We start from the raw sequence: 18,299 nt of genomic DNA, 5'->3' as shown, positions 1-18,299 counted from the left end.
ACACAACAACTCCAAATTATAAAATGTTTCTTTCACTTCAACTTTTCCAAGTGATACAAAATTACTTAACTGGAAAATGTTGCTATTATATATTTCTGTATTTTATTAAATTAAGGATCAACAGAGGCCTTTATGTAGAGAGTTTTATACATTAAACATAAATTGATTAACGTCTTTGTTTTGAGCGTTATCACTGGTAGTCAGTCTTTTAAAAAAAGATTTATTACTAAGATATAAAATAAATTATAAAATTGTTCAGAAATGAAAACTGTAATGTGATCATATGCCATGTTGTTTCAGAAGGGAAGAAAACACTGACTCAAAGAAATTATTTTTGTGCATTTTATTTGTTTGCTTTGTTTAAACTTGAACATAATAAACATTCATTGCACAACCCTTGCACCTACAATCCTTACATCACCAAACACAAGAAAATCTGTTCTTTGCTGTTGTCTGAGGATCAGAATGTGCAAAGTCCTTGTGCATTTTTATGCCTGGATGGCCTTGGAGATGGTGTCATACACCTGTGCAAACCTGGCCCTCACATTCTCCATGTAGGGCTCCATGCGGGCCTGGAGGTCCTGGGTGTGTGGGGTGATCTTCTCCTTGGCGTCCTCGACAGCCTTCACCAGCTGTTCCTTGTATTCCTCGGCATAGGGGGCAGCCATGGTCCTCAGCTCCTCCAGACGCTCGGTCAGCTTAGTGCGTACGACCTCGATCATGGGCCCGAGCTTGGACTTGGTCTCCTCAACGTTGCTGTCAAACATCTGCTTCATTTCATCCAACAGTGGCTGCAGCTTGGCACGCATCTGCTCGGCATTTTCACGGTTCAGGGTGGCATAATCCTGGTAGAGGGGCTCCAGCTTCTCACGGTACTCGTCAAAGTGCTTCTGCAGCACCTGGTACAGCTCAGCACGGTGGGGCTCCAGCTTGGAACGGATGTCTTCGATGTCGGTCATGACACGCTCACGCAGCTGCTTGGTGTTCTCAAGGAACTGGTTGGAGTAGGGGGTCAGAGTCTCGGAGGTGGTCTGGGCATATTCCTGAAGCTTAGTCAGGCTCTCTGAAAGTTGCACCCTGAAGAAAACGGAACATAAATTTAGAAAAAGCTGGAGGAGAAAGCCTGGAATCGCGGAGGCCCGCGGAGATCTGGCCTTCTGACTAAACCTGGTTTCTTCTACTGTCACCTGATGAAGGTTTGATTCATTGGGTTCTTGCTACTGCCATCTTTCTAGAGCTGTCTATGGCTGAATTTAACTTGTATCATAATGGATGAGCTTTGCAGCATTGACACAGTGATTGAACTGAGTTGAAATAACCTTACAGCTGAAATTAAATTGATTTCATAATGAGTGAATTTTACAACATTCTCTCATTTTCCTGAGTGTGTCAAGCTGCTTGGGAAACATTCTTTATTTTAAAAAGTACTGTATAAATAACTGACTTGATTTGAAATGATGGGATACAGAAGAAATGATAATGTATTTCAAGAATGATTGAACTGTGAAGGGGCAAAAGGGCATTTGGGAGAAGTTAAAAAACATGAACAGAAGATTAAGACATGAAAGAGCAAAGGACAAAAGAGTGAGAGACATGAAAAGGTAGAGGTCATCATGATCAGGTGTGCCTTACTTGTATTGCTCATAGTCGGTTCCATCCAAATTGTCAAGAGCCTTCTGAGCCTGCTCCTTGACCTGGGTCAGGTACACCAAGGCTGCTGACTTGTAGTGCTCCAGCTGGGAGGGAGCATCAGCCTGCAGGAAACGGGCCTGGGAACCTAAGGAGACGTACAAAAAAAGCTTCAAAAACCAAAGTAAAGACTATCTCAAGCTCCTTAATTTATGTGAAGAAACATATACATTGTCAAATTGTCGCCGTAAAAACCGAAGCATTTACAAAATCGTCGAATTTTTAAGTGGTTGAACTTTGAGTAAAGGTAAAATACGAAAGAAAAATGAGACGACAAAGTGAAATGTGAAGCAAGGCATGTTACTTACCCACAGCCAAGAGGAGAGTCAGTGCAAGAGCCACGAATTTCATGGTTGAGCCCTGAAAAAGAATACAGCTATTATACCATCAAAGGACTTTTGAACATATATATGTAGAAGAGCAACATTGAAATATTGTGTTTAACTGTGTCTATGCTTATATCTATGTCCTCTTTGTTTCTATCTTTACTCCTGCCCTCTACGTTCTGAATTGCCTTGATCCAATCCTCCTCTCCTGCTGGTTTGAGCTCTTACCTGAGTGGTGCTGCTCTGAATGTTCGAGGACAGACAGCAGAGGCAAAGGTCTTATATAGGGCAGGAACAGTGCGTGTGGAGTTGGAACCCTGTCCTCTTACACATCAGCGGTTCAAAGGGTAGGTGCAATAATGCTTTTAAGATATCTGTAGACTTGTCAATGCACTGTCAGTCTCACAAAACATAAATTACATGTAAAATATTCCATAATAGTATTTCTGTCAGATAAAATCTTTTAACTAGAAGTAATTTTTCAGTTATTGATTTTAGTTACATTTGTTAAACCACTGTGAATCAAAATGCAGATGTTTAATTGCATCTAAACAATGATTCTGAGGACAAATATTTAATTTATTTTTCCCTAATACACTTCAGCATTGGGGCTGGAAACTCTAAATTTACTAATGCCAATTAAAGTGATGAAATTCATCAATTACAGAAAGTTATAGCAACATTTTTAGATTATTTTTGATGCTTTGTAGCTAGTTACAGGGCAAACAGGCATTTATTAGTTTGTGATTAAGCAGGTTGTTTTTTTGTACACAGTGAATTCATGTGATTACATGTCAGTGTCATAACAGATTTGGCAACGTGTAGCAAACCTTGATCTCCACCTCCTTCTGCTACAACTCAAATTTTATCAACTGCCAACCAAACAAAGACAACACCAGGCAGGGGTCATTGATCAATCAGTTATCTTTGTCCCTTGATTTACTCAACTGTTCACATTCTTGAGTAAAATTACCATGATTAGCTTATGATAAGTGGGATTTTGACTGAAAACTAAAAACATTTCAGTTTAGTATTCATAAATGAACCATAATGCTGATTTAATTACAGAAATGTAATGATGTATAAAACATTGTTCACTAAAATTGATTTTATTGGATATATGTCCTAAAACCTTGACTACTCTTCCTTCACTACAAAATTTAAGTGCTCGACTTACATTTTAAATAAGAAACTATTTATATAATAAAAAATACATATATAAACCTTTCATTTAATATTATACTTATAATTTAAAACCTAATTTTTATTTCATTTTATTTTTATTTTTTTTTTAAATGGCCAAAATACATAAGTGTACATCTTTGATGCACTCTCTTTATGAACAAATGTCAACTCAATTTGACTTTTTTTTTGTACTTTGCAACAGACTTTACCACCTCATCTATATATGGGCAAACAAAAAGGGTCAAAAAGTAGGTTCTGAGCACTATATGCTAAGATACAGAGGACGGGGTTATCTGAGTAGTTGAAGTCTGTATCATCAGAAGAGAGCTCCATCTGAGCTTGTGTCATCATCAGCAGTATCTTATCACTGTGTCTGTCAGTTCATGCAACCTGTATGAATCCATATCAGAACCCAAAATAGATATATTTCAAGCAGAGCATGTCATTGCCCTGTAGAAACTTTTGAACTGATTTCCAGAGTTACATCTCATTAACCCATTTTTTTTTTTTTCTCATTTTGCAGACTTTACATTTATTTAATTTATCCTTATTTGGATGAGAGCAAAATATTATGAACAGCATTACATGATTCTGCAGTAGATTATTTTCACAGGTTGGTGTGTTATGTCTCCCTCTACAGGTTGAATGTCTATTTTTTGCATATACTGGAGCAGATTCGAAGTACAAGTCTCATAATTAACTATCATGAATGGTATCGAACTGTATTTGCCTCCAGCATGAGACATGGTCCTCCCGTGTCTTTTCTTGTTATACAATCCGCTATGATCTAACATTCTTTTATTTGAGAAAGCTCGATCATTGAATAGTTTTTGCAGTTAATCTGAATTAGAGCTTGGGTTAAATGCAGATTAATAGGATTAGTTTGAAAGAATTATGCTAGCATAGTGTACAAATGCTGTAAAAAGAAAGAAACAAGCATGACATATAGACAGCACATGAAAGAAAGTGTACACACAAGCTTAGATCCCTGCTAATTTATTGGAATCCTTGCATCTGAAGCATGTGGCAGTTGTGCCGCAGTAATAGTGCTCGCTTTGCGGACCATACAAATACTTATAGATCTCTTACACTCAAACACAAAATCAATCACATACACCAGCACCAGCTACATAAGCACTTGCACAGAGTACATTAATACTAACATAATATTTATATATATACAGTACACACACACACACAAAATGTATATATCACTTCTTGCCCATACTTACTCATACTCAACTCTTCACATAATATTTTACAGATCTCTTGGACACATACACAAAAACATGGGTGCAACAGAAATAAAAAAAAAATTAACACTGAGAACCTTATGGTTGTGCATTAGATGCTTAAGACAAGGAGCAGTCTCACAAACACACACTCACAAGGAATGATTTGGTTTGACCACTCCATTCTTACTGTAATATATCATATTTGTGTTATTGGGAATATGAAAGGGCAAATGAGAAAGAGGAAGTTTCAGATGCTTCTGTGCCAAAAAACAAAACCTTGGGAATGGGAATAAGACATAAGCAGATATTTCAAAGGCATGATTTCTCTTGTGTGAACTGAATCATCATAACACCGCAGTGAGTGTGACCGAGTGCATGTATGAAGGCACGGAGAAGCTGGCAGAGTAAGTGCTACTATTAAAGGTTGTTCAGACTGTGACGATGGGATTTTGAAGAGATTCCGGTCCCACTGCAAAGCAACATTCCCTAAGAAAATCTATTTGTCACAAATATTTCTTATATATTCTTCATTCTCCTACTGTTGTCTATTATGCATCTTAGATACAAATACACAGTTTATACTTTTTATATAAAATTGGCCACTGTCTTACACCCCCTTGTTTGCTGTTCTTTTTGCACTGTTCTTTTCACTGTTTTGTTAAATTAAGTATTTTAAGTACATTTTGAATATCCAACATTTCTTAACCCTGCCTCTCCAGTGATTGACCAATGTGGTGCCCTTCTTAAACCAGTGAGGCCCGCCTCTCCTGAGGCGTTTCCTCCAACAGTTGAAGCAGCAGGTCATGAAGAGACGTCGATATGGTCCTGTACGCACTAGCAGTCAGATGGAGGAAGTCGAACATGTCTCGAGAGGAAATAGTCCCATCTGAGTGGACAAAACTACCTCCCACATCAAGTAACTGAACTGGGCCAAGTCGAGGAAGAGACGCACGGAGTAAATTGTTCACCGATGCATTTTTCTCTCTCAGGGGGTTAGGAAACTCTCCCCTTGGCAACAGGCCCTGAATGACAGGAATTATGACTGATCAGCTTTGACAAATGAAATGAGACTGAACTTCTGAGAGTTGATACTCTGTATGCACATTAATTACAACACCACAAATCTCATATATACAGTGGTGTGAAAAAGTGCTGATTTTTTATTTTTTTGCATGTTTGTCACACTTTAATGTTTCAGGTCATCAAACAAATTTAAATATGAATCAAAGATAACACAAGTAAACAACATGCAGTTTTTAAATGAAGGTTTTTATTATGAAGGAAAAACAAAATCAAAAATGGCCCTGTGTGAAAAAGTGCTTGCCCCCTAAGCCTAATAACTGGTTAAGCCACCCTCAGCAGCAACAACTGCAATCAAGCGTTTGTGATAACTTGCAATAAGTCTGTTACAGCGCTGTGAAGGAATTTTCGCACACTCATCTTTGCAGAATTATTGTAATTCAGCCACATTGGAGGGTTTGAGCATGAACCGCCTTTTAAGGTCATGCCACAGCATCTCAATAGGATTAAGGTCAGGACTTTGACTAGGCCACTCCAAAGTCTTCATTTTGTTTTTCTTCAGCCATTCAGAGGTGGACTTGCTGGTGTGTTTTGGATCATTGTCCTGCAGCAGAACCCAAGTTCGCTTCAGCCTGAAGTCACAAACAGATGGCCGGACATTGTCCTTCAGGATTTTTTGGTAGACAGCAGAATTCATGGTTCCATTTATCACAGGTCAAGTCTTCCAGGTCCTGAAGCAGCAAAACAGCCCCAAACCATCACACTACCACCACCATATTTTACTGCTGGGATGATGTTCTTTTTCTGAAATGCTGTTACTTTTATGCCAGACATAATGGGACACACACCTTCCAAAAAGTTCAACTTTTATCTCGTCAGTCCACAAAGTATTTTCCCAAAAGCCTTGGGGATCATCAAGATGTTTTCTGGCAAAACTGAGACAAGCCTTTATGTTCTTTTTGCTCAGCAGCGGTTTTCGTCTTGGAACTCTACCATGTAGGCCATTTTTGCCCAGTCTCTTTCTTATGGTGGAGTCATGAACACTGACCTTAACTGAGGCAAATGAGGCCTGCAGTTCTTTGATGTTGTTGTGGGGTCTTTTGTGACCTCTTGGATGAGTTGTCGCTGCGCTCTTGGGGTAATTTTGGTCAGCCGTCCACTCCTGGGAAGGTTCACTACTGTTCCATGTTTTCGCCATTTGTGGATAATGGCTCTCACTGTGGTTCGCTGGAGTCCCAAAGCTTTAGAAATGGCTTTATAACCTTTTCCAGACTGATAGATCTCAATTACTTTCTTTCTCATTTGTTCCTGAATTCCTTTGAATCTCAACATGATGTGTAGCTTTTGAGGATATTTTGGTCAACTTCACTTTGTCAGGCAGGTCCTATTTAAGTGATTTCTTGATTGCTAACAGGTGTGGCAGTATTCAGGCCTGGGTGTGGCTAGAGAAACTGAACTCAGGTGTGATAAACCACAGTTAAGTTATTTTTTAACGGGGGTGGGAGGGCTAAGCACTTTTTCCACACAGGGCCATGTGGGTTTGGATTTTGTTTTCCCTTCATAATAAAAACCTTCATTTAAAAACTGCATGTTGTGTTTAGGGCTGTCGCGGTTAAGGAATTTCCCTTGCGGTATTTTTGAGTGGCTCAATAGCGCGATATGCGGTATTACCGCCATATATACATATATATATAGAGAGAGAGAGAGAGAGAGGTCATATTCAATAACGAAACTAAATAGAGCATTGAAGTAAAGAGAATGTCAAAATAAGGGTCTACAAAACAGAACATAAACCTGACAATAAGATGGTAGAGCTATTGTTGTATGTATAATAGTTAGTTTCGATCCTCGAATCTGACAAAACAAGACTTTCTGCTGATATTTCACGAGTATAAGCAGAACTAACGTTACTCATCTCTGCGCGTTCTAGACGGCAGTCAGTGCAGTTACATTGTTGTGACACAAGGTGGCGGCAAGGGACTGTCTTTGAGTCTTTAAACCATTCATTCAACTGCACGTTCAAAAACGCAGATTCATTCAAAGAGAGGTGAAATGAAACAAGCTGTTGAAATCATTTTAACGTTGAGCGTCACTTTATAAGGCTCAGCTGACCAGTAATGCTTCGATGCTAAGGCAGAGATTTCGCTATCCTTGGACACGACAACTTTTTTTCACGAATATATGTCTCGGCCTGAAGGACAGACGCAGGTAATCGCACACGCTCCGTCGATCTCTCTCACATTCACTGTCTGTTTAGGCTTGTTTAGTGCAAATCTACGGAGCCTCTGTACAAATCACCATGGTACACATTATGCTATCATTATTACCTTATTTAATATTTAGTACACGTGTATGAAATGTAAAACGAGAAGGACATAGACTTTCAAAAAATAGAAAACATGCAAATATCGCAGTTGCTGCGGTTTTTGCAGTGTTCTGCGGTTGGCTCGTCAAAAGCGCGGTATTACGAAATTGCGGTTATCGCGACAGCCCTAGTTGTGTTTACTTGTGTTGTCTTTGATTCATAATTAAATTGGTTTGATGATCTGAAACATTAAAGTGTGACAAACATACAATTTTTTTAAAAAAAAAATCAGGAAGGGGGCAAGCACTTTTTCACACCACTGTAGATAGTGATTAGGTAACTCACCAATACAATAATTTTGGACTTGGTGAGGCAAGACAGAAGTAACTGTGCAATGGCCAGTATTCCTCCTGCAACTTGATCAGCAGTGTGCTCATGATTATTGGTTCCTACCCATAAAACCACCACCTGTGGACACAGTTGCAACTGGTGAACACACATTTCACTTTTATGGTAAATATTGTTAAAATTATTTCCAACAAACCAAACTCTTCCTCACCTTGGGTCTGATGTTCTCCAGTTCTCCATTCTGTAGTCTCCACAGCACATTACAGGTTGTGTCTCCACCAATCCCAAAGTTCAGAGCATGGAGAGGTGAGAAGAGTTCCCTCCACACCTGAGACCAGCAACAATTGCAAACCAAATGTAACAAAGGTAAACCAAAATATGAACATTTAAAAATCTTTAAATGCTTATTATTATTATTAATTAATACCATACAATAACCTGCAACAGACACAAAACATATCAGGTGTACAATAAAGTGTATAAGCATCCCTTTAAAGGGATAGTTCACCCCAAAATGAAAATGTTGTCATCATTTCCTCACCCTCAAGTGGTTCCAAATCTGTATGAGTGTCTTTCTTCTGTTTCTTCTATTTTAAAGAATGTTGGTAACCAGACAGTTGATGGCTCTCATTGACTTTCATAGTATTTTTTTTTCCTACTTTGGAAGTCAATGAGAGCCATCAACTGTCTGATTACCAACATTCTTTAAAATATCTTCTTTTGTGTTCATCAGAAGAAAGAAACTCATACAGATTTGGAACTACTTGAGGGTGAGTAAGTAATGACAAAATGTTTATTTTTGGGTGAACTATCCCTTTAAGTGTCTATCCCCAATACTATCCCTTTTAGTATAGTATTGTAATGCAATACTATTGCACATATAAAAACCAATAAATAAACGAACATGACACGCAAGTTTAAATGATTTTCTTAGCGGCTTAAAGACTACTGTAGTTACGGTATGTAACACGGATGCATACAGTGGGCTCCACAAATATTGGTACTCTTGGTAATTGAGCAAAACTGATTGTAAAAATTTGTTTTTTGCCATTTATCCATTTATAGTCTTTCATTCAAAATATTCACAAAAATCTAACCTTTAATTAAAGTCAAATTAAGTTTTACATAGTTAGAAAAATTATTTTCAACTTTATATTTTGTGTAGTTCAAGATTTTTGTCAATATTTTGAATTAAAGACAAAGAGGAGAAATGACAAAAAGTCACAGTTTTGCTCATACTTACAATATTTGTGGAGCCGACTGTAGGTTTCCCCACATGACTGTTCAATTATACAGCGTTGCAACAGTCATTATCCAAAAACATCTGACCACTGTATGTCCATAAATGATTAGTTCGTCCATTTTTTTTAAGATATCGAGGACCACAATGGAAATAAGCCTAGGGCTTTTTTGTGTATTTTATCCTCAATTTTGAAATGTGTATGAACTAGTCTGTTTTTGGACTTTTTTTGTATTATGTTTTAAACAAAGAATGAAAGTCCAATCAGAATTAAATATTTAAAATTAAAAATTATACTTGAATTTCTATGACTGGCTATAAAAACATGTAAAATTGCATATAGTGTTTACAAAAATTTATAAAAAATACACTAGTTTAATATTTAAGTTCATAATGTCAAATATAAAAAGTTATTATATTTCAGCTTGCAAACCAGTTTAATATTTTTAATTACTTAATACCAGTTTTACATGTTTAGTTCACTTCAACATTTTGCACACACTTCTGTTCTCAAGCACTGTACTACTTTTAAAATTGCATTTGCAATAACATCCACTCAATCATAACAAATACTAAATTAATTCTGTTAACTCTTTTACAAGGCAGAGTAAGGCCTTAATCACACTAGACAAATATCTTCAAAATGTGAAAAAGATTAGTATGGGAGCAGTAATAGTATTTCTTGGATTCATTGCTTCTGCTATTGTGATTTGTATTTGGATAGAAAAGGTGTCTTCTTATGAGCAAATGGAATAGTAACCGAATAGTTCTCCTGTTTATGGTTTGACTGAATTAATGAGTTAACAATCACCTCATATTGTTGCATAAGCTGCACCATTGAGTCCCCCACAAACAGAACATCGGGCTCCGCATCCTTGCACTCCTGCACAAACCGGTTGTGCTGCAACAACACAGAACAAATCCATGCATGTTACACAAATCCTTAATCAGACTGAGGTGTTATGAAAGAGGAAATGATTTTGCACAGCTCAGATGTTACAAGTATGCACAATCGCTACAATCTTTCACAATTGAGCACACCTGTGACATCCAGCGTCCGTCTCCCTGCACGTCGATCACGGGCGCAGGTTCAGCGGCGGGATTCTCCTCAGCGCTCATTCTCTACAACACAAACACAGGTGGTACAAAACAACAATACTAATGAGCTGCCGTGCTGACGTAATGGAAATGAATGGCAATTGTTGACTGAGTCCAAATTTCGTAACTGTAAAATACAGCTGTCAATAATATTCACTCCGAGCAAAATATAGAGATTGAAAGAGTAGTTTCGCGCGTGCCAAACACACATCAAAACGCTAGTAACGCCGCACAAAGAGCGCGTGTTTTGCTTTTAGTTCTGAGGATGATGAGGAGGAGAAGGATGATGATGGACCCGGATGAAGCCAACACACAGCAGAGGGTGTGCAGTAAAGATTAACGTTTCACATATGTGCTTTAATGACTGCTACTGACAGGGATGATCAAAGTAATGTTTAGCTAATGGTATAACGAGAAAGAATGAATCAACAGCCGGGACAAAAGGAAAACACATTCCCGGGTGCATCACGCACGCACACACACACACGCCCGTCTCTATGCACGCCTCCTCTTGACTAACCTGGCTACAGTGTTTGCAAATCCCGTCTGCAGTGAGTGAGCTGCGGGCGTGTGCAGCAGGGCAGTGCTCCCTCAATCACGTACAGCAGCACCGCAATCGACTGACTGACTGTCCGGGGAAGATGCAGATGAATGTTTCTGCAGCCGCGCACCTCGACTATGCTTTTTTTCCAGCTCTTCCTTTGAAAACAATGCAACCTTAACTGACTTAGTCCACACAATAATATGTTTAATGTTTTAATTATGTGGGTATTTAGCGCGTGGTCTATTAAAGAAATCACAGTAAATGTTTGGGTTATGTAAAGCGAATAGCATCCAACCAACCGCCTTCCCACTTCCCTGCGCAACCGCCCTCGCACTTTCTGGAAGCCTCACTTCCGCCTACAGCCATCGTCACACACTTCCCATTCAACGCTGTCCCGCCTCATGAAGGCAAAATATAGGCGAGATATATGACTGAAATATCCGTTATAATATCACAAAAGCAAGAGTAGGGTTGCCAACTTCAGGAAAATAAAGGACAGTGTTGGTTTTTATAGTAAAACAAGGGACGGTGTAAATTCAAAATATCTTTATCACACTGTCATGGCTGCATGTATGCAGGCCCGGATTAAGAACACGTTGGGCCCTGGGGCTATAGCAACACCAAGGGCCCCCTTTCATCTAATTGCCATGCCACAGTGTCTTGTACCACAATAATTTTTTTTTTATTGTTATTATTTTTATATTTTTACAAATCTCATTTTATCAAATCATTTTATATAAGCACAAGCACACTAAATATTCCATGCTATTTAACACATTAAAAACAAATGCATTAACTCCAGATATGAACTCCAAACAAACAGGTTGCCAAAAGCAGCAAAAACATTTGGCATACTTCAGTCATACTTCCTCAATGACTACTTTATCATTAATACTTTAAAGAGATAGTTCACCCAAAAATGAAAATTGTCATTACTTACATGTTACATGTTGGTAACCAGACAGTTGATGGCACCCATTGACTTCCATAGTAGGAAAAACGTCAATGGGTGCCGTCAACTGTCTGGTTACCAACCTTCTTTAAAATATCTTCTTTTGTGTTTAACAGAAGAAAGAAACTCATTCAGGTTTAAAACAACTTGAAAGAGAGTATGTGATGACAGGATTTTAATTTTTGGGTGAACTATCCCTTTAAGGACAAGGGTCCGCATGATAACTATTAGGATGCTGTCACTTTAAGACCTGCACGCGTCCGATTTTCTCAAGTCACTTCAGACATAACCAACTGTGTTTATGTAAACCTTTTGTGTATTTGACAGTAGGCTATTATAGCGCACATGCAAATAAAGAACTTTTGTGATTGCGAATAAGTGCAGTGTCCCGTGAGTAACTCTACCGCTGTGTTAACGTGTGATGTGAATGTGTCGAGGTCGAGTTGTACTGATGGAGGCACCAGAACTGCAACTGATAGAATGTGCTTCAAAGGCAGATAGTGGAGACAAGTCACACGACATTGGTGTTTGTCAAAAAACAGTAGGAAAGTTAATTCAGGATTTTTACACGGGTGATGATGATGAGAGAAAAACACTGACATTCTGAATCCAAACGGCAATAAAATCAATCGACTCGTCCCTGTAAATGTTGAAAACACCTTACGTTTTCATGAGAAACAATTACCATCCGAATAGGGCTTAACTCGTAATAAGAATAATAACTTGCTGCAGCTGCTATCTCACCTTCTTCAACGTGTAAAGCACGCAGATCGGCGACGGTGTCGGTGGGTGAAGATAATTGTGAGCTGCCGCTGCACGCGGGGTCTTACTGGCTCGGATGTTTTATGTGAACCGAAGTTAGTTAGTTTTGTAATTTTTGCTGTAAGATTAGCATCCCTTTTCTCCCTTTCAAGCTTATTTTTCCTTTTTTTGTGCACCACTAACACCAGCGAGGCTGAACAAGCAATAAAGGCCAATTTCCCATTTTCTAGTCTACATAACGCAAAGAGGCATTTCCCGATGTCATGGCGCGAATTGTAAAGTGATTTTGATTGGACGGTGATTTATCAGTCAGACACATTTTCCAATCATTTTTTCTTGTTATTTTATTAGACACAAATCAACCACCTACGACTTGTCAATCTCATTTCCTCCAGCCAATCACGGGCCCCCTCTACCCGCGGGCCCTGGGGCTTCAGCCCCACCTAGCCCTTATGTTAATCCGGCCCTGCATGTATGTGTTTTGCTAGAATTCAGTGCTAAAATGGATTTCAGATATAAACACATTTGTATTGATTAACATTAATGTAGCCTAATTTCATTCTAAAAAATAATTTTAATATAATGTTGTTCTTTTAAGTGCATGTTGTAAGTTTTATTTTTAAAGTAGCACTTTACCTTTTTAACAAACTCAATTCCCATTGCCATTGTAATGTGCAAATAAACAAAAAGGCTTTGATAAATCAACTTTTATAAACATAGTAACTGATTAAATGTAGACTTGTGTGTGTTACTTTATAATGCTACTATTATAACTGATATTTTATACTTTACATTTTATGTAAGCAGTGTGTTATAAAAATCTCATTGATTTCGTTACAAGCTGAGAATTTCATTTTACTTTGTGGCCATATAAATAAAAAAACATCTGCACCAAACACATAATTTGGCTTAGTTTGATCCTCTGAATAAAACTGAGGTGTCTTTTTCCTCCTCGAGTGTGAGCTATTCTCACTATCATAAAATGGACCATAAAAGCCTGCCATCAAACATGATACAAAACATAAACTTGTATCAAACAGGCAAAATTTGGCCAGAGTCTGCTGCGTCCCAAATGACACACTCTCCACCAAGTAGCTACTGTCTTGTGTATTAATTTGTTAAGGTTATTTTGTCATTCAACATCAGTCTGCCGTTTATTTGAAGTGCACTTTTTCATTTTGGAATTTTCAGTGTGAACATTACTCACGCTTTTTTTTTTTTTTTTTTTGCTAAAAAATTAATTACCAAGCAATGCAAAAATAAATGCTGGTCTGAAACCGTACACGAGTGGAGAGATTGCCATCTCCAACATGTTTCTAGTTCCAACAACAACAACAAAAGTTTCTCAAACTCCTCACATACTTTTGCCTGGAAAGCTGAACACAAAAGAGCAGAGCAATACATATAGTGAAAATTTCCCAATGCGGTTAAATATAAATTTGCATATAGTGCAAAACATTTGACTAGACATAGGCCTATTGAACTCTTGGCATAACACAAAGAACACAAACTTGTAGCCGCAGGTTTGTATGAAGCATTGAGAGAGAGTCGAGTAGGTTTATTTTCACATTTTGAATATATTTGTCTAGTGTGATTAAGGCCTTACTCTGCCATGTAAATGAGTTAACAGAATTAATGTAGTATTTGTTATGATTGTGTGGATGTTATTGCAAATACAATTTTAAAAATGTTAATACTTTCTTTGCACGAGAAAATGCCTAATCTATTTATATTATTCAAAACTACAAGATGAAAAGTCTTGTATGTGCCTAAATAATTGAAGTACCCTATAATTTTAATAATGGCGTCACTTGAACAAGAAGGCTGAAGCTGCACTGCACTCAATATTGCACAAGATGGCAGCAGAGTCGATACACTAGGCTAAATGTGACACCTGATTTTAGTATACTTTCTGTGACTGCGCATTTCAGGAGTATCACAAGTAGGGTAAAGACGTAGGGTAAAGATTGTTAAATTCTCGATTAAGTAATTGCACATGACCTACAACTGTATGTAACATTTGTCATAGCGCAAGAGAAAGACAAATGAAACGAAAATCCAAATCCCTGTAGAAAACAAAACTGTTTCGATTAGAAACATGCAATGACATGCAAAGCCTACACAAAAGAGGGCAAGTTACCTGTACTTATGAGAAACTGTGTGACTGCCTCACAGGTTTTGTTGACGCCTTTTAAATGAGAAAACTCCTCCTCTTTTCACTCGCGGATTTTAAGTGCAAACAGTGTGAGCGGTTTAACATGGCTGCTGTGCTCAGGAGTTCCGAAGTTCAACCAATACTTATATATTGAGTGTATACAGTAAGCTGCTTTAGATATATAGTTAAAAGTACATTACTATCACATATAGGAGCTCGGATAGTTTCTCTACAACTGTTCTTATGAGCCGAATCTGGATTTACCTGTTTTCTGCGCTGTGCGCGCTGGTCTTGTCAGGTGAGTTTATTACTTCCTGGATCCATCTTTGGTTTTGGGAATACATATAATATGTTTGATTAGCTTAATGTGATTTAATATTTAACAAGTTATTATTTGTGGTGTTAGACTCTCTGCCTGCTGCTTTTGTCAATTTGAAACTACTGTGGTAACTTTATACTTTAGGCAGGCTCAGAGTTACGTAAACCAGTTGGATCTTTAACAGGCAGGTATATGGTTTAACAACGACTAATTTTTAGTGTTTCTGCGGCACTTATCACAAGCTTATCAGATTTACACTGTGCTGTCGTTGATAAAATAAGATTATACGAGATTAGATTGATCCTCAGGGAGTTAATGCAGGCATTACAGCAGCTTGAAGTGGACAGCAGGTACAGTAAAAAAGTTTAACGATATAGAAACAACTGGAAGAAATGCAGTTTTTTAATAAGAATGAAATCTAAAATGCAACAGAAAACACAAAATATACTATTCTATATGGTGAAATGTATTTACAAATAGCCTACTATATGTACAACTGCAGTGAATAGAGGGTGACCTAGTGAAACAGATTTAATGGTTGGAATGGCTGCAGTCTCAGCTTAAGCAGAGTTAAACGCCCTGATCACAGCAGGACCCGTGAAAGCTTTACCTTAATGCTTTATCAATAGATCAGGGTAGTTAGAGCAGAACATCTCCCATGTGACTGAATGATACTGTAGACGCTGATTCATCATTGCCAACATACTGTATAAATAGTTTAGATGGTGAATATTGTTAGCTGGAAAGACTGAAGATTTTAAATTGAAAGTTTAAAACCCTCATTAGATTGAACTGAGTAATTTTTTATAAATATGCAATTGTGTGCATATTTGTGTAAATAACATGGTTAATCTGATTATGTTCTATTCTAATTTGGGATTGTTCTGATAAGAGAGTTATGACATGAATGTGTCTGCTACGTGCACTCATTGAATATCTATCTATCTATGAAATAACATTACAGCTCTCTCTCTTTGGTTGAAGGTGACAGTGAATGTACATTTTAATGGCAAGTTTAGGGTAAGAATGTAAATGTTGTTGGAATTAGCTATTTGTGTGTTAGTGACAGTTATATACTTCTTTTAAAATCATGTTAATCCATGGTTACCAGGTGTATATCAGGTGGAGGGAATGGAGGTGTATACATCTTCAGAGTTGGAGGCAGTCAATGGGACAAATGTATGTCTCAAATGTACATTTAAATCTACCCATCCACTCTCCGAAGAAAAAATCTCTGTATCCTGGAGCTTTCAGCCACTAGGAAAGACAGCAGCAGAATCGGTGAGACTGACTGAGTGTGAAGTTAATCTTTAAAGTGAACCCTTTAATGCTTGACATATTTAATTATAGTCAGCTTTTTTATTTTATGATTTAAAAAAAAATGCAATAGTTTGAGCCTTCACACAGAATCTAAAATTTTTTTTACATGTGTTTTGTTGTATAATATGTGATACATCAGGCATTTATTGCTCATAAAGTATGATACAGAAGAATATGGAGCTCACACCTGAGGTGGAAAAAAATACGTCAATTTTATTTGCAAAAAAAATTGATGCATTTGCTGATATTTATATGGCCAAAAGGAAAGATTAAAGTCTGATAGCTTCCAATGGAAATCAATGAGATTTTTATAGTATAACAGACTACTTGCATAAATATAATTTGTCACTCTATATCTCCCAACAATATGTCTTAGTAAGATGATATTTGAATGCTTAGTTTTATGACAAGCTCTAGTTTTGTGAGGGAACATTTTTATGAGGTGCAACAGGTTTTTCAGCAATGTTTTGATCATGTTAATAATTTAGAGGCCTTTTTTAAAATTTTGCATATCGATTGTGATACAGTAGGCTTTATAGGGTTAATATATCTGAAAATCTTTTTTCATTATTAGTTGAAATAAGGCTGTGTACAGGACTCTTCAGTCCTTGTTCTTTTCAAAAGCCCCCTTTTTTTTCTTCTGCCCCTTGTCGTTTATTCCTCTCTTCACTTTGGTACCCAGGTTCTAACCTGATTTCAGTGGGCCATACACCTTCCTTCTTATTTAACTTTCAATGTTTCTCTCTTAGATTTTTCACTACCAGGGAAGTGCATATCCCGCACCAAAAGGCCTGTTTAAGGATCATGCTGTATGGTCTGGTGATGTAATGAAAGGTGACGCATCCATCACGCTGCAGGATGTGCAGTTCAGCTTTAATGGTACCTACAGCTGCCAAGTCCGCAATCCACCCGACATCCAGGGCTTTGCAGGCGAGATCAGCCTCAGAGTTGTTCAAAAAGGTGAGAGTAGATGCTGTGAGACTTGTTTGAAAAATGAGCTTAAAAATCATTTACTCACCCTTCCAAACCCATATAGCAGTGGAGGTGAAGGTTATATAAGCAGGATGTTGTGTTCTTTCTTTGATCCCAGCAGCTGAAGGACAGAAGTATCTAATCAACCGGGCTAGAATAGCAGACAGACTTCTCTGAGAGTGTTATGATACAGACAACAAGCGTATAAGAGTAACAATAGTGAGTGGTATTCACTTTGCTGGCCGTCCTCTGATAAAGTTTCCCACACCCGTTATTTGAAGAGATTTTCTCATCCTCCTTATTTTTAGTTTTAGTTTCAGTTTCAATGTTCATTATTGGAATACAGTTTTGCCAAAGCATCAGTATATACAATAAAAGCAGTGATGGGAATAATAAATTAATTAAAAAAAGATAGCAGTACTGGTAATAATAACAACATTAAAATTTACAATTTAAGGAATGAGTTTTCTTCTTTTCTTCTTATAGTTTCATTCTCTGAAATTGGAATTCTGGCTATAGCTGTGGGTGGATCCATTGGCATCGTTCTCCTCATCCTCATCATCTATATCATTGTGCGGGTATTCCGGAGACAGGACAATGACATGGATGTTGAGATGGAGGACCACACATCAAAGGATCAAGTGTTGTGAGAGGGAACACCTGACTCTGGCTTTTAGTGAGGAGTTAAACATGTAATAATAACATATGCCACAGTATTCTCTAACTGTATGAAATAACACAATATCAAGATGTCAGATCTTACTTTTTACTAATGATAATTTTACAGAGACTTTTTAGTAATCATTTACATTTTTTTTTTTTTTTTTTT

At 37.6% G+C, this 18,299-nt stretch overlaps 3 protein-coding genes across 7 annotated transcripts; 1 reads left to right on the top strand and 2 right to left on the bottom strand.

Moving 5' to 3' along the window:
* Positions 1–328: 328 nt before the first annotated feature.
* Positions 329–2,334, bottom strand: apoa1a (apolipoprotein A-Ia). The gene is made up of 4 exons (XM_048188082.1): positions 2,244–2,334; positions 1,998–2,049; positions 1,633–1,777; positions 329–1,077 (listed from the first exon to the last, which is right to left on the bottom strand). The coding sequence occupies exons 2-4, from the start codon at positions 2,038–2,040 to the stop codon at positions 489–491; spliced, it is 777 nt and encodes a 258-aa protein (XP_048044039.1). The 5' UTR covers positions 2,041–2,049; positions 2,244–2,334; the 3' UTR covers positions 329–488.
* A 1,846-nt stretch (positions 2,335–4,180) lies between these two features.
* On the bottom strand, positions 4,181–14,978 carry pafah1b2 (platelet-activating factor acetylhydrolase 1b, catalytic subunit 2). 4 transcript variants are annotated; one of them, XM_048188085.1, is made up of 6 exons: positions 14,845–14,978; positions 10,390–10,470; positions 10,160–10,249; positions 8,320–8,436; positions 8,106–8,228; positions 4,181–5,457 (listed from the first exon to the last, which is right to left on the bottom strand). In XM_048188085.1, exons 2-6 carry the CDS (start codon positions 10,465–10,467, stop codon positions 5,179–5,181), a joined length of 687 nt encoding a protein of 228 aa, XP_048044042.1. In that variant the 5' UTR covers positions 10,468–10,470; positions 14,845–14,978; the 3' UTR covers positions 4,181–5,178. The 4 variants fall into 4 exon arrangements, with proteins under 4 accessions (XP_048044042.1, XP_048044041.1, XP_048044040.1 ...); XM_048188084.1 differs by lacking the exon at positions 14,845–14,978 and adding an exon at positions 12,687–12,953; XM_048188083.1 differs by lacking the exon at positions 14,845–14,978 and adding an exon at positions 10,967–11,337.
* On the top strand, positions 14,937–18,293 carry mpzl2b (myelin protein zero-like 2b). Of its 2 annotated transcripts, XM_048188089.1 has the most exons (5): positions 14,937–15,157; positions 16,163–16,198; positions 16,290–16,459; positions 17,248–17,458; positions 17,957–18,293. In XM_048188089.1, exons 3-5 carry the CDS (start codon positions 16,310–16,312, stop codon positions 18,118–18,120), a joined length of 525 nt encoding a protein of 174 aa, XP_048044046.1. In that variant the 5' UTR covers positions 14,937–15,157; positions 16,163–16,198; positions 16,290–16,309; the 3' UTR covers positions 18,121–18,293. The 2 variants fall into 2 exon arrangements, with proteins under 2 accessions (XP_048044046.1, XP_048044045.1); XM_048188088.1 differs by lacking the exon at positions 16,163–16,198 and having other exon boundaries at positions 14,939–15,157.
* The last annotated feature ends 6 nt before the right edge of the window (positions 18,294–18,299 follow it).

This window comes from Megalobrama amblycephala, linkage group LG4 (genome assembly GCF_018812025.1).
Source record: "Megalobrama amblycephala isolate DHTTF-2021 linkage group LG4, ASM1881202v1, whole genome shotgun sequence".
In the NCBI taxonomy this organism is placed as follows: domain Eukaryota; kingdom Metazoa; phylum Chordata; class Actinopteri; order Cypriniformes; family Xenocyprididae; genus Megalobrama; species Megalobrama amblycephala.
Note: the sequence above shows the minus strand (reverse complement) of the source record. Positions and strands in the feature narration are given on the sequence as shown.